This window comes from Pristiophorus japonicus, chromosome 6, assembly GCF_044704955.1.
Source record: "Pristiophorus japonicus isolate sPriJap1 chromosome 6, sPriJap1.hap1, whole genome shotgun sequence".
Lineage (NCBI taxonomy): Eukaryota > Metazoa > Chordata > Chondrichthyes > Pristiophoridae > Pristiophorus > Pristiophorus japonicus.
In genome coordinates this window covers 201,002,247-201,025,755 of record NC_091982.1, presented here as the reverse complement: position 1 = coordinate 201,025,755, position 23,509 = coordinate 201,002,247, and the positions used below count along the sequence as shown (strand labels likewise).

Genomic DNA, 23,509 nt, shown 5'->3' with positions numbered 1-23,509 from the left:
ACTGAGTTTTTGTCCAACAAATAATATATAACATGGAAGAGATGGAGGAGCCCTGAGCTGGTAGCCAGGAACACTGGTGGCAGAGGGCTCCCAGTGGTCCCGGAGCAAGGCACTGCATCCCAAGGTGCCACACCCCCATTGGCAATAACACATGAGAGCTAGGAGCAACATCTTGCTTCTAGCTCGGAGCACGTTCCCACCTCGGAACCGTCCTCTCCCGTATCCGTCCAAGCAGCACTTCGGCCGTCATCCCCCCTCCAACCCCCCCCCCGGCCACAATGCAGCATCGCCTGAGGAGCTCCTTGGCCAGGTGGCTAGGAGTCAGGAGGGGAAGGAAAGGGGTAGAAGTGGGGAGGAGAAGCGGGGGGAAAGGGTCGGTTTTTACAGAAATAATTATGATTTCAGACAAATGTTCGGTTTAAATGTTTTTTATTTAACAAAACCTTGTTGCGCATTGGCTCAGATAGCTGCACCGTTACACACTGGTGATTCCTTAACATCAAAGGGTATAATTACACTTAACTTCAATCAACTTAAACTTTAACTGTCACCAAGGTGATGCCCACCATTGATGCATGACCTGCACACCTAGCAGTGGGTCAGCCTTATAAATACCACCAACATTCTTTCAGGCAAAGCGCTCATTTATGAGCTCCTGATGTAAGAGTCTTGCAGTTATCATGCCACCACGGGCCCTTTCATACGGTCTACAGGGGGGCGGGGGCATTGCTTCAGCATCAGCTTGATTGTCTGACCCGATGTCAGCTCCTCATCCTCCTCTTCCCCTCTCTCCTGAGGTGGACCGTCACACCCTTCTGGCAATTCTTGTCCCCTCCTGATAGCCAAGTTGTGCAGCATGCAGCACACCACTGAGCTACCCGCTCAGGGTGGTATTGGAGCTCTCCTCCTGAGTGGTCCAGGCATCTAAAGTGCTGCTGACTAACTCCAATGGTTTTCTCCACAATATTGTGAGTGGCTCTATGGCTCTCATTGTATCGCCTCTCGGCTTCGGTGTGGGTGTCATGCAGGGGGGTAATCAACCAGGTGGTGAGGCCATATCCTTTGTCACCAAGCATCCAGCACTGACCTTGTCGCTGACTGTTAAACAAGTCAGATACAGTGCTCTCACGCAGGGTGTGAGCATCATGGATGCTGCCTGGAAATTTAGCATTCACTGCCATAATAATTTGCAGGTGGTTGACAACGAGTTGTACATTCAGGGAGTGGAATCCCTTGCGGTTCCTGAAAACCTCTGCATCCTGAAAAGGTGCCTGCATCATGATGTGCGTACAATCTATTACTCCCTGCACCTTGGGGAAGTTAGCAATTCGGTAGAATCCTAAAGCCCTCTCAGTCTGAGCCTTCCTGGTCATGGTAAAGCTGATAAAGTCCATCCTGCATGCGTACAGGGCTTCAGTGACCTGTCTAATGCAGCAATGTGTGGCATGCTGAGACAGACCGCAAATGTCGCCAACTGAGGCCTGGAGGGAATCCGACGCGCAGAACGACCGTGCCATGGTGACTTTGACATCGACGGACAGTGCAGTACTGTTGGTGCTGGCAGGCTGCAGATCTCCCCTGAGCTGGCATACCTCCTTGATAACCTCTTTGTGGAAGCGCAGTCTCCGAAGGCAGGTGTTATCGGACAAGTTGAGGTAAGACCGCTTCTCCCTGTACTTGCGTGGCATGTAACGTCTGGTCCTCCTCATCAGTCTGGCACATCTTACATTGGGCACATAATGCTGTGGAGCATACCTTCTGCCATCTCGAGTCTGCAGCATGTAAGTGGTCATCAAGAGAGGGTGAGAAAGGACAGTCCCCATTCCAATTGCTATCTGTTTTCGACCAATTGGTCACAAAGAATGAATGTCCTGATGAAGACACCTATTAAATTCCAATCCACTATGATAAAGATGTTTGTAGAGATGTTCACATCAACTCCAATGACTTGCAGAGTAAATCTGAACTCCGCCAAGGTTGAAGCACAGCAGCCTTCTAAAGGACGCGACATGTGATCTAGAACATGGCGTCCATAACGCTGTGAGTAGTTCTGGTTAGTTCCACTTTTTCCCAGTGTTTTTTTGGCCGAGCGATATTGTGGGCGAGATGTGTGCAAGGTGGTGAAAGTGACGTTGGGCGATCTCCTGGGCGTTAGTTTCGGCAAATGTGATCTTTACGACAAAATAAAGTGGGCGGTCGGTATTATTGAATCTCGATGTTAATTACGTGCGGAAAGTAACATTAGTTTCGAGCATTCTGATGGTTCTGCCCCCAAAAAGTGTGCGGGCGGTATTATTATTTCCCGGCATTGCACACATAGGGAAAGTAACGCTCGGCGATAAGTGTCTGAAAAATGAACGTCAGTTTCCATTTTGTGGCTAAATGGGTGATATCTGGGCGTTAATACGTCATTTCAGCGGTAAAATGGATGTTAAGTGGGCGTTATGCATACAAAGAAAAGTGGAAAATCTAGCCCAAAAGATGGTAATAAGGTTGACTATACAACACCAGTAAGGGTATATATATTTCCCTTAATAATAATTAATAATATCCAGGATCATATTAAAAAATCAGAAAGTTGTTCCACTTTAACGTATAGATACCATAGAAATTAAACTGAGATGCCTTAATGCTAAGATTAAGGTAAATTAATCAAATACAATTGTATGATTTCTGCTCCCAATTTTTGTTTTTATATTTTTAAACCACATTTTGGTTCTTAATTTGGTCATTCATCAATTGTACTATTTTTGGTGCTTTCTGTTTACCCTTTGTCAAGATGATCAAAGTAGAGTAAAATTGAGTTATAAAATGGATTCACATAATGAAAGTGCCCCGAATGCACTGTTATGACCTCTGAGATCCCATTATATTTCTTTAGCTTCCCTAACTCTCTGTTCTCAAGCTTGGCCCAAATCCAGTTACCTTGATTTAGTAAAATGAACAGAGTAGGTAGGACTGGGGAGTAAGCATTAAAAGAATGAACCTGGATATGGCAAAGTGGAAAGCAGATATTCAGAAAGGGCGGGGAGAAATCACGAACAATGAACGTGGACTTGGCAAATCTGTGAACTGGAGGGTCAGGAAAGGTTGGGAAGCAAGTATTAAATAAATGCATTTTAGGTGTATTTTGGTATTAACAAATACAAGCTAATTTCATTTTTTTTGTTCAGAGAGAGGAGGGATGAGTATTGGTTTGAACTGAAATTGCAAACTGTACTTTATATTTGAATAACTGCTTATTGAGAAATCTTGTAAATGAATTTAAGTTAAGATGTTTTGTCGTAATATGCAGAAATAATGAATGCCACAAAATATGAAAACAGCTTGAACAAGAATTAAATCAAATGGCACATAAATAAAGAACCTACCTTGTTTATCTTGTGCATTTAAAGGTGCCCCATGTGCCACAATCATCTTAACTATTTGTTCATTTCCTATGCAGGCTGCAAAGGATAAAACATATTCTCCTAACATATAAAAAGAAAGAATTATTAATTACCACAATTTAAAAAAAACATGGAAATGATGTTCAAAGATCCCTTGTTTTGCAGAAAAATGTCTCAGACTGTGGTTACAATGTTGCATTGTTCTCCAACACTGTTCACTGCAGAATGGGAATGCATCTTATATATTGATACAAATCATAAATGTGTATGGAATTTGTATGAGTAGCTACTCTCGGGGCGCTGCTAAATGTGGCACAAGGTGAGGTTATAACAATTAAAGGCAAATTCAAAAATAGTTATGCATGTGCAATTGCAGTTGGTTGTCTGTTGCCAGCAGCATTGCAGAATCCACCCTGTAAGTGCCCCGCAATGTACCCACAGCATGATGTGACCTATTCTGAAACCAGGTGAATAACCTGTTTTCTGTGTGTTCAAATAAACTGCTTTTGTTTGTACTACAAATGCATAACCATCCAAACCTGGTGGGATTGGGGAAGGAGATGGTTATGATGAACATAAAAACAATATGCAATGAAAGCCTTCCCTGTATGTCAGAAGGAGCTGCCACTATTCAAGATTTTTCTTATTCAAATGTGAAAATGTAACATTCGAAATCCAAAACACATTTTGTTAGGTGGGAAAGCAAGTTGTGAGGAGGACGCAAAGAATCCACAAAGGGAGATAGATAGGCTCAGTGAGTAGGCAAACATTTGGTAGGAAAAATAAAAAAGCTAATTATTATTTAAATGGGGAGCGATTGCAAAATGCTGCAGTACAGAGGGATCTGGGGGTTCTTGTACATGAAATGCAAAAAGTTAGCATGCAGGTACAGCAAGTAATCAGGAAGGCAAATGGAATAAGAACATAAGAAATAGGAGCAGGAGTAGGCCATTTGGCCCCTCAAGCTGCTTCGCCATTCAATAAGATCATGACTGATCTGAATGTTGGCCTTTATTGCAAGGAGGATGGAGTAGGGAAGTCCTGCTCCAACTGTACAAGGTATTGGCGAGACCACATCTGGAGTACTGTGTACAGTTTTGGTTTCCTTATTTAAGGTTATACTTGCATTGAAGGCAGTTCAGAGAAGGTTCAGGAGGTTGATTCCTGAGATGAAGGGGTTTTCATATAAAGAAAGGTTGAGCAAGTTGGGCCTATACTCATTGGAGTTTAGAAGAATGAGGGGTGATCTTATTGAAACATATAAGATTCTGAGGGGGCTTGACAGGGTAGATGCAGGGAGGATGGTTCCCCTTGTGGAGGAATCTACAACTAGGGGGCATAGTTTCAGAATAAGGGGTTCCCCATTTAAAACAGAAATGAGGAGATATTTCTTCTCAGAGGGTCATGAATCTTTGGAATTCTCTACCCCAGAGAGCTATGGAGGCTGGCTGCTTGAATATATTTAAGGTGGAGATTGACAGATTTTTGAATGATAGGGGCTCAAAGGTTATGGGGAGCGGGCGGGGAAGTGTTGAGGCCAGGATCAGATCAGCCATGATCTTATTGAATGGCGGAGCAGGCTCGAGGGGCCAAATGGCCTACGCCTGCTCCTATTTCTTATGTTCTTATGTAAGTAAAAAAGTGGTTGATTTTAAAGGAATGCTGCATGAATTGGGTAGCAACTGTCATTTTGTATTAACTTTCTGCAGAGTTGATATGTTGGATATTGCAAAATAATTTGCACCACAGCACATGAGATACTTGCTACGGTGAAACATTTTTCATTAGCATCATCATATTTTGAATGGGTTTTGATTGTGTCTAAGAAAAAAACTATTTCTGGCACGAGGTGTAGCCTGCTGTCTGAATTGTGGGGCAGTAGCCATTTAGATGCCGATCGTTCAAAAATGTATATTGTCACCATTCTTGCTTCATCGAGCCTGATTTTGGAATATCATCCAGACAGAAGTCCAGCATCATACTTAGTATTCACAGGGAAGCAGGGTAGACATTCTAGCAACAGCAACTACTGCTATCATTATTTTAATTTAAAAAAAAAATCAGCAACTCTATAGCTATAAATGTAATTAGTAAAGGAAATCAACCAAGTCTATTTTAGAAATTGTTGAAACATTTTGTGGTGGGAAGGGGAACAGCCAGAAATCATGGTCCATGTTGGAGCCAATGACGTAGGTAGGCAAGATGGAGGTCCGACAGACAGAGTTTCTGGAGCTCGGGAGGAAGTTAAAGAGCTGCAATGTAAAGGTAATAATCTCTTATTTACTCTCAGTGCCTCATGCTAGTGAGTATGGGCCCAAATTTGGCCAGTACAGATTTCTGCCGCACTCACTAGAGGTGCGCCGCTTTTGTAGAACTCCAAGGGCACCAAAAATCTTCAGGCCGAGTTTGGTCGCTCTCCAGCCTCTCCTTGATGGTAGCACAGCGTGGATTTTGGGGTGGAGCCAGGAGCCAGCACTGAAAACAGTGCCAGAACCTCTGCACTTGCGCGCTAGAGTGTGCGCACATGCGCAGGAGTTCCTCGCCCCCAGAATCTGTGAGTGTGCTCTGCAGGCTGTGTGGGAGGGGCCCAAAGTGCACCGCCCCTATCCCTGGCCGAATGGGCTCCCTCATCCGCGGCCCGCTGCCTTCCCTTCACATAAAGGTAGGACTTCTATTTGTTATTTATTGATTGATTGATTGCTTATTACTTTGGTCTTGGTGCTTTAGGTGCAGGGTTCCTTCTATTTTTTATTTGTTAATTAATTGCTTATTACTTTTTATGTTTTGTTTAGTGCTTTGTAAGTCTTGGTGCTAGGTGCAGGCCCTCTCAGCTTCCTTGTATTTTTTATTTTTATTGAATGCTTATTTTTGTGTTTTTGTTTAGTGCTTGGTGCTTTAAATGTACTTACCTGCGCTGATTTATTAACTCTCCGCAAAGGTTTTCTGTGCGGGCCACAAATGGTCACATATGCTGGCCTAAGTTAGTTTGGAGCAACTATTAGCTGTCCAAACTGGCTTAAATGGCCAAAACAGGCATAGGTGGCTGGTAACGCCCCCTTTTGAAAATAAAAACTAAACTAAAAAAAATCCTAACTAACTCACTTACACTGGTGCAAATTTAATGTGCAGAATTGCAATTTTTAAGATACTCCAAAAAAATCAAGTTGCTCCAAAAAAAAAGAGTAACTCTTGGCCAAATTTGGGCCCCATAGGAGCAGTAAGATAAGACAGGTTAAAGTGTGGCTGCAGTAATGGTCCATGAGCGAGGACTTCAGATTCCTGGGGCACTGGGACCAGTTCTCGGGCAGGAGAGATCTGTAAAAGATGGACAGGATGCATCTCAACAGGGCTGGAACCAATGTCCTCGCAGGGAGGTTAACTAGTGCTGTGGAGAGGGTTTCAACTAATTTGGCAGGAGAAGGGACACCAGGATGAAGCACTAGAGATGAGATACAAGGGGGCCAAAATTCAGGCATGCCAGAAAGCTGGCGCACCTATGACTTTTTACCTGGTTTTACGGCTGGGATCCATGAAGCGGTCTTCCGATTGATTTTCAGGACTTTGGAATTTTTTTCAAAGGGACCGGGACTCCGTCGCTGTCACTCAGCGGTGGAGTGATGGTGGCATCACAGCGCGTATGCGTCATCATGCTCTCTTCCCTCCGTTAAAGGGGAGAGAATCAGTCATTTTAAATCTTTGGCCAGTGGGCCACCAGGGAGGGTTTCGGCTGGCCCAGCGGCCTAGCACCCGAGGTACATGACGGCTGTGGCAGTGGGTCCTCCTCTTGAAAGGCCGCCGTGCTGCCAGGCCGCACAAACTGCGGGTAAGGTGCACTGACAGAAAAAGCTTTCGGGCGCACTGCGCGGTGGGGCTACGATTTTGCCAGGTGAATTTCTGTCACTATCTTTTTCAGATGAGGAAGAGCGGTGGTGCGCGTTCTGATGATGCACTGGCGGTGATCATTAGCATCGGGACGGGATCGGGTCCAGGCCGAAAAATCCCCGACCCTAACTTGGCTCGGGCCGCACCTCCATTTTGCAAACAGTGCACCAGCAGAAAATCTTGCTGGTGGTACCGAGCAGCGGCAGCAAGATTTTCTCAGCGGAATTTCACGCTCGGGGAGGTGGCGGGGAACGTGCGCTCTGATGACAAACTTAGGATGGATCGGCAGCAGCAGGGTGGAAGTGGGGGGAGCAGGTCATCGCCGGGATACCGCAGGAGGGAAATTTTCAAAATGGCACCCATTCCACCAAAATCCACGGCAGCCACGCTGCGGAACGGATTGGTCGCTGATTTCCGGCAGTAACAGGCCTTAAGGAAAGGGGCAATTTCGGCACACGGTGTCCCCGAGGGATTGGTATTAGGACCACTGCTATTTTTTATATATATTTATGACCTGGATTTGAGTATACACTGCATAATTTCAAAGTTTGAAGCCGACACAAACCTCAGACATATAATAAACAGTGTGGAGGATAGTAAAAGATTTCAGAAGGGCATAAAGAGACAGACTGGGCAGAGACATGGTGGATGAAATTTAACGCAGTATAAAGGGACTCATTTTGGTCGGAAGAATGAAGAGAGGCAATATAAGCTAATTTTAAAGGGGATGTAGGAACAAGGAGACCTGGGGGCACATGTAGGCAAGTCTTGAAGGTGATAGGATAAGTAAAGAAGGCTGCTAAAAAGGCATTTGAGATCCATGGCTTTATAAATAGAGAGATGGAGTGCAAAAGCAAGGACGTTATGCTAAACCTTTGTCAAATACTTTTTAGGCCTCAGCTGAAGTATTGGCCAATTCTGGGCACCACACTTTATGAAGAATGTCAAGGACTTGGGGAGGGTGTAAAGGAGATTTACTAAAATGGTACCAGGGATGAAGTGGAGTTATGTGGAGAAACTAGAGAAACTGGGGTTGTTCTCCTTAGAACAAGGTGGTTAAGGAGAGATTTGATAGAGATGTTCAAAATCTTGAAGCATTTTGATAAGAGTAAATATGGAGAAACTATCGGCAACCAGAGGACACAGGTTTAAGGTAATTGGCAAATGAACCAGAGGAGAGATGAGAATTTTTTTTTAAACACAGCAAATTGTTATGAATGCACTGCCTGAAAGGATGGTGGAAGCAGATTCAGTAATAACTTTCAAGAGTTAATTGGATAAATACTTGAAAAGGAAAAACATTGCAGGCCTGTGAGGAAAGAGCAGGGGAGTGCGACTAATTAGATAGCTCTTTCAAAGATCCGACATAAGTACGATGGGCAAATGGCCTCCTTCTGTGCTGTACCATTCTATGATTCTTAGGCCCTAATTAAAGACTACTGCACCTTTAAGATATGGGTTTCATTGTAAACCCATGACTTGTTGGCGGTGTGGCATGTAAAGTCTATTCTGTGAATTAAATGAATAACCTGTTTCATGTGTTTTAATAAACTGCTTTTGTTTGCATAAAAATATAGCTAACTCTCCATCCAAATCTGGTCAGAGGAGGTTATTAGGAATAGGAAAACACAGCATGTCACAAAGATCTACAGTGGGGCATAAACAAAAGCTCCATTATAAATCTATAACAAAAATTAAGGAGATCGTTAAAGGGGGAACTCATTGAGGCTGATAGACTATTAAATGGCACAGAAAAGGTAAACCCAAAATATTACTTCAAACTAAGCCAATCAATATAACGAGGATATACATTTAAGTTATTTAAGAGTAGATCTATATCAGATATTGAAAAAAATGTCTTTTCTCCAAGATAAACATTTAAAAGGGCTAAAATTCCCCAGCCTGTCGTTATTTGATAAATAACAACAAAATAGTGAATAAATAAGAATAAAAATGTCGCCATTTTTTAAGGGGGTAAATTTGTCCACAAAATACGGCGATTCTTAAAAAACGGCATTCCACAACGATTCGCGTTAAAAACCGCAATGTTTAGCCTGAGGCCAAACAACGCAAAAAATACAGGCCCTGGGAGGGAGAAAACAATAAAAAGAAATTGCAAAATCAAAAATCAAAAATCACAAAACATTTACAAGACCCTTAACTAAGTAATTGCAGCAAAAGAATTAAAAAATAAAAACTTTAACTTACCCTTTTGCAGGTCTTCCTACTTACTAACGTTTCTGAGGCTGCAACACCTGCTTTTCTTGTGCGTTTTTTTCTTAAAAGCTGGTTCGCCAAATGGCCAAGCTTAGGCGGTGCGATTTTTTTTCGTGTTGCACCAGGGCGATCCACTTTTTGGCGATATTTTGAAAACGCTATTCTTAAGGTTTAGGGAATTTTAAACGATTCAGTTTAAGGACAAAAACGCACTTTTAAGGCAAATAAATTGCGTTAAAACGTGCTTTAGGCTGGAGAAAATCTCGCCCTTGGAACAATATGACAGGTTAATAGGAATAAAAATATTAGGCTTATCCAGTCAGATGCTAAATTGAGAAAGTTAGGGTACAATAAGGATAACAATGAGTGTCAAAACACTACTTCCGAGAGACTGAGGAAGATTTTGATTGTGCAGCAGTGTAAAATGGGTGATAGTGAATCGGCAGCCATTTTACATCTTACTCAATTTTTATTTCCAATACAAGTTGAACCTCCCTTATCCAGAACTCCCTTATCTGGAACCACCCCTCGTCCGGAACCATTCCCGGCCACCAGGTGGCGCAAGCGCAGAATTCCGACATGAATAATTGAAGTCCTTCCTCACTACTGACTCCTGCAATCACTGGCCTGACCCCGCAATCCACCGTCCTGCTCCCCCCCCCCCCCGCCCCCAAGATCTTTCTGCCGCACTCCCAGCCCCAAGCCAGCCAGCCCCAATATCCCCTGCACATCCAATTTAATGTGACCACCCCTCATCCAAAAAAATCCCTGATCCAGAACAGGCCAGGTCCCGAGGGTTCCGGATAAGTGTAGAAGTCAATGTTTTACACTATCGCACAAAGTCACTGATACAAAATTGTTTCTGTGAAGAAAGAATGATCACAGACACATGACATGAGGAAAATATACAACATAAAATGCTTCTTCCCCCTCACTATCAATTTCCTCTCCTTCTGTCTTGAAAGCAGTACATTTACATTTACATTACATGCAGATATACATTTTCATAAACGCCAGCACTCCTCCAGTATCTCTCTGATATGGCAACTATTCAGTTTTGAACTTGGACAGTTACATTCAGCAGGTTATTTGATTGTGAGGGGCATCACGGCCAAGCCTGATCATGTTCTCACTCAACATTCACAGACACTCCTTTTCTAGTAGAAATCACTGTGTAACAATTGGAATCCTGTTGATTTATTGCCTTCCTTAAACGGGGATACTGAGACAAACTGTAGCACCTACGACCACCAACATAATGGGAATCAAATCTGTACCACCATACCATCAATTAAGAGTGGTAATATACATTACTCAAAATGCAAAACAGCTTTATTATAAATATGGTTAAGGAATCTTACCGTACCATAATAACATCGACAATCTTTTCCTGGTGTGAAAAATGTCCCTACGGCACGAGAATGTTTTATATCTGCATTTAGTGCCAGCAGCTCCTTAATAAGCTCCACATTCTGATTCACCACTGCAATGTGCAGTGCCGTTTCACCTGAAGACAGATCAGCTATTCTAGCATTATTGCAAATTAAAGCTTGTCATGTCATGGCATATGCAGAGTGTTTTCTTCAAATTACTTGATCTGTGATTTTCACTGCTTGAATTAATAATTTAAAAAGAAACAATTAAATAGATAATGTGAATGCCTTTCTGCAGTAGATAGTCATTTTAATATAACATTATATTACCAAGTAGTTCTATGTGTTCATTGTAGCTAGAGCTTTGAAATAGTCACAGGAGCAAGAAGTCTTCAGGGCACTGATAGAGGCTACTTGCTAAAAATGTACATGCCTGAAAAAGGAGCAACTGTTTGGTCTAAAAATATCAAGATGGTTATCATTACTCGGTCTGCTCATAACCCAGAATCAAAACAAAGATATACATCTCAACAAAAAAGCATTAATTTACTTACTACAGGTATACGAATATATAATAGTCTTAATTTGGGTTACCTTATGAAAACCATGCTACTCATGTACCAGTACCATATCTAAAGTCACACTTTTATGATATTAATTTCTGATAATTATCTGGGTGATAATATCACATAGGGAATTCAGAAGAAGTGTCTTTGCCCAGAGAGTGCTGAGAATATGGAACGCGCTGCCACAGGAAGCGGCTGAAGCGAATAGTATGGATGCATTTAAGAGGCAGTTAAATAAGCAGATGAGGGAGAAGGGAATAGAGGTAATGCTGATAGGGTTGGATGGTGCGACAGGAGGAGACTCAAGTGGAGCATAAGCACTGGCATGGACTGGTAGGGCTGTTTCTGTGCTGTATATCCCAGTAGTAGTGATGTTGGGGAGGGCATCAAACAGGAAATTAGGGGTGCATGCAATAAAGGTGTAGCAGTTATAATGGGTGACTTTAATATGCACATAGATTGGGCTAACCAAACTGGAAGCAATACGGTGGAGGAGGATTTCCTGGAGTGCATAAGGGATGGTTTTTTAGACCAATATGTCGAGGAACCAACTAGGGGGGAGGCCATCTTAGACTGGGTGTTGTGTAATGAGAGAGGATTAATTAGCAATCTCGTTGTGCGAGGCCCTTTGGGGAAGAGTGACCATAATATGGTGGAATTCTGCATTAGGATGGAGAATGAAACAGTTAATTCAGAGACCATGGTCCAGAACTTAAAGAAGGCTAACTTTGAAGGTATGAGGCATGACTTGGCTAGGATAGATTGGCGAATGATACTTAAGGGGTTGACTGTGGATGGGCGATGGCAGACATTTAGAGACCGCATGGATGAACTACAACAATTGTACATTCCTGTCTTGCGGAAAAATAAAAAAGGGAAGGTGGCTCAACCGTGGCTATCTAGGGAAATCAGGGATAGTATTAAAGCCAAGGAAGTGGCATACAAATTGGCCAGAAATAGCAGCGAACCCGGGGACTGGGAGAAATTTAGAACTCAGCAGAGGAGGACAAAGGGTTTGATTAGGGCAGGGAAAATGGAGTACGAGAAGAAGCTTGCAGGGAACATTAAGACGGATTGCAAAAGTTTCTATAGATATGTAAGGAGAAAAAGGTTAGTAAAGACAAACGTAGGTCCCCTGCAGTCAGAATCAGGGGAAGTCATAACGGGGAACAAAGAAATGGCGGACCAATTGAACAAGTACTTTGGTTCGGTATTCACTAAGGAGGACACAAACAACCTTCCGGATATAAAAGGGGTCGGAGGGTCTAGTAAGGAGGAGGAACTGAGGGAAATCCTTATTAGTCGGGAAATTGTGTTGGGGAAATTGATGGGATTGAAGGCCAATAAATCCCCAGGGCCTGATGGACTGCATCCCAGAGTATTTAAGGAGGTGGCCTTGGAAATAGTGGATGCATTGACAGTCATTTTCCAACATTCCATTGACTCTGGATCAGTTTCTATCAAGTGGAGGGTAGCCAATGTAACCCCACTTTTTAAAAAAGGAGGGAGAGATAACAGGGAATTATAGACCGGTCAGCCTGACATCGGTAGTGGGTAAAATGATGGAATCAATTATTAAGGATGTTATAGCAGTGCATTTGGAAAGAGGTGACATGATAGGTCCAAGTCAGCATGGATTTGTGAAAGGGAAATCATGCTTGACAAATCTTCTGGAATTTTTTGAGGATGTTTCCAGTAGAGTGGACAAGGGAGAACCAGTTGATGTGGTATATTTGGACTTTCAGAAGGCTTTCGACAAGGTCCCACACAAGAGATTAATGTGCAAAGTTAAAGCACATGGGATTGGGGGTAGTGTGCTGACATGGATTGAGAACTGGTTGTCAGACAGGAAGCAAAGAGTAAGAGTAAATGGGTACTTTTCAGAATGGCAGGCTGTGACTAGTGACTAGTGTACATTAATGATTTAGACGAGGGGATTAAATGTAGTATCTCCAAATATGCGGATGACACTAAGTTGGGTGGCAGTGTGAGCTGTGAGGAGGATGCTATGAGGCTGCAGAGCGACTTGGATAGGTTAGGTGAGTGGGCAAATGCATGGCAGATGAAGTATAATGTGGATAAATGTGAGGTTATCCACTTTGGTGGTAAAAACAGAGAGACAGACTATTATCTGAATGGTGACAGATTAGGAAAAGGGGAGGTGCAACGAGACCTGGATGTCATGGTACATCAGTCATTGAAGGTTGGCATGCAGGTACAGCAGGCGGTTAAGAAAGCAAATGGCATGTTGGCCTTCATAGCGAGGGGATTTGAGTACAGGGGCAGGGAGGTGTTGCTACAGTTGTACAGGGCCTTGGTGAGGCCACACCTGGAGTGTTGTGTACAGTTTTGGTCTCATAACCTGAGGAAGGACATTCTTGCTATTGAGGGAGTGCAGCGAAGGTTCACCAGACTGATTCCCGGGATGGCGGGACTGACCTATCAAGAAAGACTGGATCAACTGGGCTTGTATTCACTGGAGTTCAGAAGAATGAGAGGGGACCTCATAGAAACGTTTAAAATTCTGATGGGTTCAGACAGGTTCGGTGCAGGAAGAATGTTCCCAATGTTGGGGAAGTCCAGAACCAGGGGACACAGTCTAAGGATAAGGGGTAAGCCATTTAGGACCGAGATGAGGAGAAACTTCTTCACCCAGAGAGTGGTGAACCTGTGGAATTCTCTACCACAGAAAGTTGTTGAGGCCAATTCACTAAATATATTCAAAAAGGAGTTAGATGTAGTCCTTACTACTAGGGGGATCAAGGGGTATGGCGAGAAAGCAGGAATGGGGTACTGAAGTTGCATGTTCAGCCATGAACTCATTGAATGGCGGTGCAGGCTAGAAGGGCTGAATGGCCTACTCCTGCACCTATTTTCTATGTTTCTATGTAATCCTATGTTCTTTCATTGCTCTGATCTAGGCTTAGCCCAAACTGATGGAAGACAAGTTTTCACACTCTATTGGCTATTGGCTATTAAGGTCGATATGAAAATGCATTTGGATAGGGCAACCTAGTTTCTAATAATACTGATTACACACCACAAAGCTATCCCTAATTCAGCACTAATTAATACTGAATTGGTAATCTCAGTCAGAAATGGCACAAGGTTGCCATTGGAATTTGAGATGACACACTGGTACTGTAGAGGGCTCTTCTAACACTAGAATGCAGGCACAGAGTTTAGGAAACTTTACTCTGCAGGTGGCTGTGCTATACCCAGCCTGGGAGTACGGGGATAAAGGAAAGTGTTTCACCCCCAAGTACGAACATCCTTTTCTGACACCAACAAGAAGTTACATTTATATAGCCAAATGTCCCAAGGTGTTTCATAGTTTGGGATCCAAGTAGGAAAAGGAGGAATTTATGGGCGGTGACTGTAGGCACGGTCGAAGATGCTGGCCTTAACGGGCTTTTGAAGATGGGGATGGATGAATTCAGGCAAAGGGATTTCTCAGAGAGTTCCAGATTGTGGGGTGAAGGCCAGGCCATACATGTTAGAGCAGAAAGAAGGGAAAGCACACAGTAGATTAGAAATAGAAGAGCAGAGGCTATGTTGAAGTATATAGGACAGGAGAATACATATGCAGGGAAGTGCAAAGCCATGGAATGAGTTGTAGATGAGCATGAGGATTTTGAAATCAATGCACTAAGAGATGGGTAGCCAATGAACATGGAGGAGGATAGAGATGATAGATGAACAGGACATTGTGTTGGATAGGATGAAGGTGGTAGCATTCTGGATAAGTTGGAATCTATGTCGGGTAGAATTTGAGAGACCAGTGAGGAGGAGATTGGGAAAGTCAACTCTGAACATAACAATGAAGGTCTTGCCGATCAACCGAATGTGGGGCTTAAAGCTAAACTTAAGGTCAAACAGGATACCAAGGTTTCGCAGCATTAGAGCTTGAGCGGGCATGCAGGAGAAGGGAAGGAATAAGAGGCAAAGTGTCTAAGGTAAAGAGATAAACAGGAATGGAGCAACAGAGGTGAGATGCTGGAGACGATGTCAACTGCCACAGGGAGGTCAAGGAGGATGAAAAGAGAAAATGACCGAGTCACAATCAGACAGAATATCATTGGTAACTTTTACTAGGTTGATCTTACACTGTGAGAAAATGAAAACCAGATTGAAGGGATTCAAACATGAAATGGTAGGCACAAAGTTGGATAGTGATTACATGTTTCAGAGAGGAACAGGAAGTCAGAGTTGTGTAGAGGATAGAGGAAGAAGAAAAAAGTGACCTTTCTTTGTAATCATCATCATATGACTTGCTTCCATGTCAAAAAGGGATGAGTTGACAGGTGTTTCAATGAAGGGCTTAATATTCCAGATCCCGAACTACATCTTGGAGGGTGGAAGATGCCTGTGCTTGGATTTTTTTAACATGTGGTGGCCGTTGCACACCAGCCACCACACGGGCTTGACAGAGCTAGGTCTTGGTCCAATGGCAAGGATTACCTAAGACGACTGGAGACCAGCTCTGCTGCACGGACCTAGTGCGCGCACATATCGCAGTGTGGGCTGGCCTGTGCTGCCCCTGGGCCCCAGAATCACACCTCTCCTGGGCCCGGTCACTTCCATCTATAAACTCTTGCCGCTCCTTTGTCCCTCCTGCTGTGCCTGCCGGCACTGCAATCAGCGACCTGACTTTGCAGCCGTCGCCCTGCTGCTATGGTATGCCACCGCTGCACGCTGCTCCCTCTGATGGCCCTGGCCTGCTGATGGTCTTGCAAGCCGGGACCTCGCCGCCGCACGCTACTCCCTCTGATGGCCCCGGCCTGCTGATGGTCTTGCAAGCCGGGACCTCGCCGTCGCACGCAGCTCCCTCTGATAGATGGCCCCGGCCTGCTGATGGTCTTGCAGGCCGAGACCACGGCGCCGCACGCTGCTCCCTCTAATGCAGCCTTTCAATCACAGTAAATCCTCTTCAATTCACTAACGTGGCCTTTTAAAGAATGAATTGAAGAGGATTTACTGTGATTCTTTGTAAGAGTGATGTGGAAGAGCTTTTTTCCCAGGGCAATCACTTAACATTTCATCCAGCATCTGCGTTGTGCATATCTGGCACATTTCCCTGACAACACTGACATGAAATGCTTGCTGCTATTTCTGTTACTGTACCTGATATTAGATGAGTATGCACTGACAAAGTTGAACTTGTAATAAAGAAGAATATTTGAAATGAAATCAAATCAAAGTATATATTATAAAAGTGACTTTCTGAAGGATGGGTTTATCTTTTCAATATGTTAATCAAAGATTAGAACAACTCACCCTTGTACATCTCACAGTCAATTGGTTCATCAATTAAGAATGGAAAGGCATTGAGCAATATAACTGCAGCTTCCTTACTGTTATATAATGCTGCAACATGCAACACAGTTTCTCCAACAGCACCTACAACATAACAAAGCAAGATTTAGCAGCATAGATATACATCCACCTTAGTGTAAAACAGGAAAAATATCTAGTCCAATCTCTGGAAAAGCCCAATTTCAGTTTCCTGTTGTATGAATAATCATATCTCTATAACTGTTTGCTCTCTGTTATTCCACCCCCCCTCCCCATAATATAGTGAATAACAACACTGCAAATCTCTTCAACCACAAAAGAACACATAAAAGCACATTCAAAAAAACATAAAAGTAAAGGTCATTTGTGCCATCAAGTCTGTTCCTTTTACTGTTCTGCACGATCAGGTCTAACATGTACAATGTGGTGTTTGAACCATTAGAGTTTACAGCACTGAAGGAAGGAATTCAGCCCATTGTATCTGTGGCAATTCATTGCTAGAGTAATCCAAAACTAATTCCACTGGCCTACTCTCTCCCCATAGTCTGGTATCTTTCTTTGCTTCAAGTAATTTTCCCCTAAAAGATGCAATGGTTGCTGCCTCAATCATTCAACATTCTATTGGCCTTTATTTTGACTTTATCTACTTGCACTTGCACTTTCAGGGAATGATACATCTGAACCTCTAAGTCTCGCTGACCATCCACATCCTTTGTGTCATTCCATTTAGTCTGTACTCTAACTCCTTGTTTTTTTTCTCCCAAAATATATTACTGTACACTTATGCACATTAAATTGCATCTGTCTATCCATTTCACTAGTCCATCTCACTGTTTGACAAATGTCCACCTTTGTGTTGTCAACAAATCTTGAGATTGAATTCTCTATACCCAAGTTCAATATATATATGCCAAGAACAAACATGAACCAAGGACTGATCCCTAGGGTACACCACTTCCAATCTTTCTTCAAGTCCAAGCAATACTCATTTACCCTAACTCTTTGTTTCTCGTCTGTCAACCAGGTTTCTATCCATTCGGTTACTTCTCATCCTGTAGCATAAGCCTGATTTTTTTCTAACAAGCCTCCTATACGACACTTTATTGAACACTTTCTGAAACTCCATTCACACTACATCTACTCCATTTCCTTTATCTTACTAATCTGTCAGTTCCTCAAAAAACTCTAAAGTTGTTAAACATCATCATTTGCAAAAACCAATACAAACTATTTAATTAATATCTACGCCATTCCTTTATACTCCACAATTAGAGTGGTCTTACCCTCTTTTTAATTATTCTTTAACATTTTATATGCTTATAGAAGTCCTTTTTTCTTTTATATTATCTGTTAAGTCTTTTTCATATTTCCTTTTAGACCTTCCAATTTCCCTGTTCACCCCCCTTTACACTTACTATATTCCTCATGATTATCTTTAGTATTGTTAACCCTAACTCATACACCCCCCCTTTTAAAATTCTGTTTAATTTTAATCTATTTAACCATGGAATTCTAAACCTTGATGCACCCCCTTTCACCTCATAGAGATATCTTTACATAATACACTATGTATCTCAGATTTGAACATTTCCTGCTGGTAATCTGGTGACCTGTTTGCTAACTTTCCCTCAGGTTAATTTGGGCCAGATCCCTTTTTTTATCTCGCAGAACTGTGTATTTTCCCCAATCAACGCCGTTATCTTTGACTCTTCATTTTCCTTTTCTATTCTTGCATCAATCATATGGGCTCAATTTTCCCCAGTGATTTGCGCCATTTTTTTTGGCACGCGCCGCTTTTTGGCCTTAAATAAAAAATCAAAGTTTCCCCAAAGATTGTGCGCCAGCATAACTCAGTTAGTTACGATTTTTTTAGGTCAGTGTTTTTTTGTGTCATAGGAGGCTGGGGATAGGAGTGGGGACCGGGACCGGGAGGCCACTCGGCCAGGGATAGGAGTGGGGTCTGGCATCTGGAGGCCATTTGACCAAGGATAGGAGCGGGGACCGGCAGTGGAAGGCCATTCAGCCTGGGATATGAGCATGGATCGGCATCAGGAGAGGGGCTGGGGTGGGAGGGGAGATAGACTTTTGTCATTACACTTTAATAATTTAATGGAGGAGGTAAGTTGCTGCAATTTGTAATGTGCCTGGTGAGTTGCTGTAATGTGCTTGTTCAGGTTGCTGTGAGCTGGCTGTATGTTTCACTTTGCTGCCTCAGCCCGCAGTGTGTCCCTGGTTACAGTAGCAACCCGATCTTTTTGGCGCAGATCTTAGGCTCCACCCACAAAACTAAACGACAGGCTAGGCGGCGCCAAAATGAAGAATTCAAATGGGGAAAATTGGATGATTATTTTTTGGCATACTTGGGCCGGGTGTAACTCTTCAACTACGCCAGAACACAGCTTTGGGGAAAATTGAGTCCACAGTATTACTATATATCACTATTTCCCAATCATTCTTATACTCCCATCAATTATTTTACATACTGCATCTCCGAGAACTAAATCAACCATTGCTTGTTGGGCTAGAAACATGCTGATTGAAGAAGCACTCTTTGATATATTTTAAAAAAGATTCCCCACTTTAACCATATACATTACCACTTGGGATAGTTACAATCACATATTATTGCCCTGTTTTTCTTCCATATCTCTGAACTGCCTGCAGATTTCTATTTAATTTTCACTGTTTGGTGGTCTGTAATTCTTGGCACTCCAAAAATTACACCATTTCCCTTTCTATTTCTCAACTTCATCCATATGAATGCTATCTTAAGGTACCCCACCCCTTTTAGCCTTTCCTATCTCTCTTGAAAATGTTATGATTACTATAGCTAACTATACCATATCCCTCCATTCTTATTAAAGTTTCTAACTCTAGAATTTTGTTTTAAATCCTTTCCACTCAATTTTGACTACAGACCAAATGCTGCTTCATAAATTGACCTGTGTTCTTTTTTTCCTGGTTTTCCCATTTAATTTTTTTGATATCCCATGCCCCTTTCAGTTTTTATTTCTCATAGCTTGTTTCCTTTCCCTTCTTCTCTAATAGTATTTTCTCATTATTTATTTCAGCTAAGAATTCTATTTCCATTCCAATAGCTTTATTAATCCTGGTCTCCCTCTTTAGACTCAAAGCTAGTATTCACTCGAGTCCCAAGGTCACTAATGTAAGTGGTGGGGAGGGAGCCATGAATTGGCTGGTATATGTACAAACTTCAAGCTTCTAGCTGCATCCCTCTCTGCTCCTAATTGTCTGTGCTCTACTATGTCTGTCCCTGAACCAGCATAATGTACTACTATAACCCTGTCACATAGGTAACCTTAAATTCGACTTTCTTTATCTGAAAAAATGACATTTTTTTTCCTAATTTAAGTTGTGAGAATGTATAGAAACTCCTATTTAATATTCCAAATTCAGTACATTTTCAAACTTATTTCTAAGGCAGCTCATATTTTACACATGATACAAAGTCCACACATTATTTGTACTTGTGTTCAGAAATTAGCTCTTTGATAAGTCCAGTCCTTTTAGATGCACTGTTTCCCAGGCACTTTTGACTATATCTTATCAAACTAAGTTGACCTCTATGTCCCTTTTCAAAGAGTTTTAGATCCAGCAGTAGCTGTGTAGGACTCTCTAGCCACATCAGTATCTGATAGTTCTGGCACAGGATGATGTCTGTTTGACCACACTGAACCTTTTGGTATCTCAACAACAAACAATCATGGTGTGGAATGTGGATGCCTCACATATTATTATTATTTTTCTTGCATTTCTTATGCAGACTTCATCCTTAATATTTATTTTTGGTATGTCCTTATTCCATGTTGTAGACTGAAGTCTTTCACTTGACATATTTTTCATACTTTCTTCTTTTTTCAAAGCTGGCCAGTTATGACCATTCAGGTTTGACGTTTTCTGGAAGCATTGTTCTTAACTGTCTGTCCTCGAGCAGTTCTGCAGGGCTCTATTTATTTGCCAGTGAGGAATGATGATGTGTCTGCACTGTTCTCTCCACCTGACCATTATTTTTCAAATAGTTGACAGTGCATTAGTGTCAACAAATCTATTACTTTGTATCAAAGTCCAGAACTCTAACTTAAAGTTCATTATTCATTCATGTGCAAATATTGATTTCAAATGTTCCACAATATCTGGTGACATGGTGTGGGTCAGCTATGCTGTCAGTATGAAGCTGGAGAAGCACTCTATAACCAAAAGAGAAGTCATAAATTTCCACACAAACAGATCTGTCCCAACTTTCTGCCAAGGTTACTCAGGCACAGCAGATCGTGTCATGCACTTGATTGGATTTGTAATTTCCTCGTAATACTTCAGGCAGTTTTGTTTTCTTATGCCGGGCCATCATATGGCATGTCAAGCATGCTTACGACTCTTATTAATGCTTTAATGCTGGGTGTGTACTTTCCTTAGAATCTCAGGTTGTATCAACATAGGAATCACTAGATGGGTGTGCCTGAAATGCAATCCGGCTTGCATTGATTATTGACTTTCCACAGGCCACTGTGGCTTCAATCTGCTGTAGAATTTATTATTTTCTGGTCAGCTTTCCTAACGTCTGCTAGAATCAAGCTATATACTTCATATACTGCAGTTGAGACATTATTTCATATAGGTCATTTTCAAATGCAGTTAAGATCGGGACAATCAAGATTACATAAGCATCCACATCTTTCTAAAAGCTCTGAAATGTCAGTCACTTTCAGTAATAAAGCCAGTTATAGAATATTAGCTATTATTAAGTCCATCTCTGGAAAATGAGAAGTTGAACACAAGAACTTCCTGAAGGATAAGCAAAATTTCTAAATTTATGCTAGCAATTCATTTTTAGGGTCTTAATTTGGAAAATATCTCTAATTAGACATTTGCTGAACCTTTCTAATGCTCATGCAGCATATTTCTGTAATGTTCATGGACCATAATCCACTAAGTCCCGATGTTCTTCCTGCAATTTCTGCAACAGTTCACCACCAAGGTCATATGATGAAACATCTACAAATACTGTGGGCACCCTCTCAAGGCACAAAGTACCAATTTAATTTTTATCTTGCAAAATATTTGCTGTTGAGCACTAGTTCAACCTCAGGATTTTAAATACCTGATCAAGTGATTTTGTTTGCTCTGTTAGATAGGTTGTGAACTTTCCTAGCTAGCTCATCATACCTATGAATCACTGATGTTCAGAAATAATCATTGTTGGGGGTCTATATTTCAAAATCTTCTTGAACGCTTGACAAATCTATTACATGTCCTAAGAATGTATCCTTGCTTTTCAGAATCCACACTTGCCATTCAAAGCAACTCTGTGTTGGAGCTTCCCCAGGAGTTGATCGTATTCTGATTGAGTATCCACATATACAAGGATTTCATTTGGTATAGAATGTCTTCCAACCCTTTTAACAGTTGTATCTGAAAACAAAGTGGTGTTGAGGAAATCTTGAACTGTAGTGTCTTGAAGTAGAACCATCCCGTGTGATAAATATAATTCGTAGACTGACAGTCTGGAAACTGGTATTTGCCAAATTTCTGAATTAGCACCCTATTTGAAGACCATTTTTGCTTCTCTCGACAGGGGTGGAGTGTGGTCTTCTGATAGTACATATTTCTCGTAGCATTTAGCTTAATTAAATCTCACAGATTCATACTTTGCCACTTGGTTTCAGGACTAAGAAGAAACAAGTACATAAGTCTGTGGAATCACTTCTTACCATTCCATCTTAGTAATTTCTTCTTTCACCCTCCATAGAATTGAAATACATATAGACCAGGGAAGAGAGATGGAAAAAAGCTTTGCATTAGGATTCCCTTTGATCCAGTACTCCTGAGAACTTGCTCAGATTGCCAAAGAGATTTTCTTTTCATCGTCCTTTCCTCATTTTTAATTAATATATATATACCAGACACTAGTCTGAAGTCTTGAATTGTTAGAGGTCTTGCAAAATATAAATTTATTGTTCTACTACTTTCTCTTCTTCACACAAGTATCTTTCCTGTACATTTTCCAGATAACCACAGGGAATTATGAACACATACAAGGTTTTGGTCAGCCTCTGTTGTGACAGTTTCGGCAAAGCAACTATCAGCTTTTCTAGTGACTGATGTCCAGTTGAAATCAATTGAGATGTTATTACGAAGCAGCCTCATTATCTAGGGGCTTCTGTCTTTTTGTTGTATTTCACTCTGTGATACATAATCATGTTCACTTGCATGAATGGCTTTTTGTTTCTAGTGCATTGGTTGGAAATGCCTCTTATAAGAACATAAGAACATAAGAAATAGGAACAGGAGTAGGCCATATGGCCCCTCGAGCCTGCTCCGCCATTCAGTAAGATCATGGCTGATCTGATCATGGACTCAGCTCCACTTCCCCACCCGCTCCCCATAACCCCTTATCCCCTTATTGTTTAAGAAACTCTCTATTTCTGTCTTAAATTTATTCAATGTCCCAGCTTCCACAGCTCTCTGAGGCAGCAAATTCCACAGATTTACAACCCTCTGAGAGAAGAAATTTCTCCTCATCTCTGTTTTAAATGGGCAGCCCCTTATTCTAAGATCATGCCCTCTAGTTCTAGTCTCCCCCATCAGTGGAAACATCCTCTCTGCATCCACCTTGTCAAGCCCCCTCATAATCTTATACGTTTCGATAAGATCACTTTTCATTCTTCTGAATTCCAATGAGTAGAGACCCAATCTACTCACCCTTTCCTCATAAGTCAACCCCCTCATCCCCGGAATCAACCTAGTGAACCTTCTCTGAACTGCCTCC

The 23,509-nt window shown here is 42.0% G+C and overlaps 1 protein-coding gene across 1 annotated transcript in view; it reads right to left on the bottom strand.

The window, feature by feature from the left end:
* The window catches only part of LOC139265349 (transient receptor potential cation channel subfamily V member 5-like), a 176,795-nt gene that overhangs the window by 85,409 nt on the left and 67,877 nt on the right, over positions 1 to 23,509 (bottom strand). The window contains exons 3-5 of the mRNA XM_070882323.1: positions 16,705 to 16,827; positions 10,855 to 10,995; positions 3,372 to 3,470 (exon numbers count right to left, since the gene is read on the bottom strand). Of these exons, the coding sequence (XP_070738424.1) occupies positions 3,372 to 3,470; positions 10,855 to 10,995; positions 16,705 to 16,827 (363 nt within the window). The remainder of the gene's footprint in view (positions 1 to 3,371; positions 3,471 to 10,854; positions 10,996 to 16,704; positions 16,828 to 23,509) is intronic.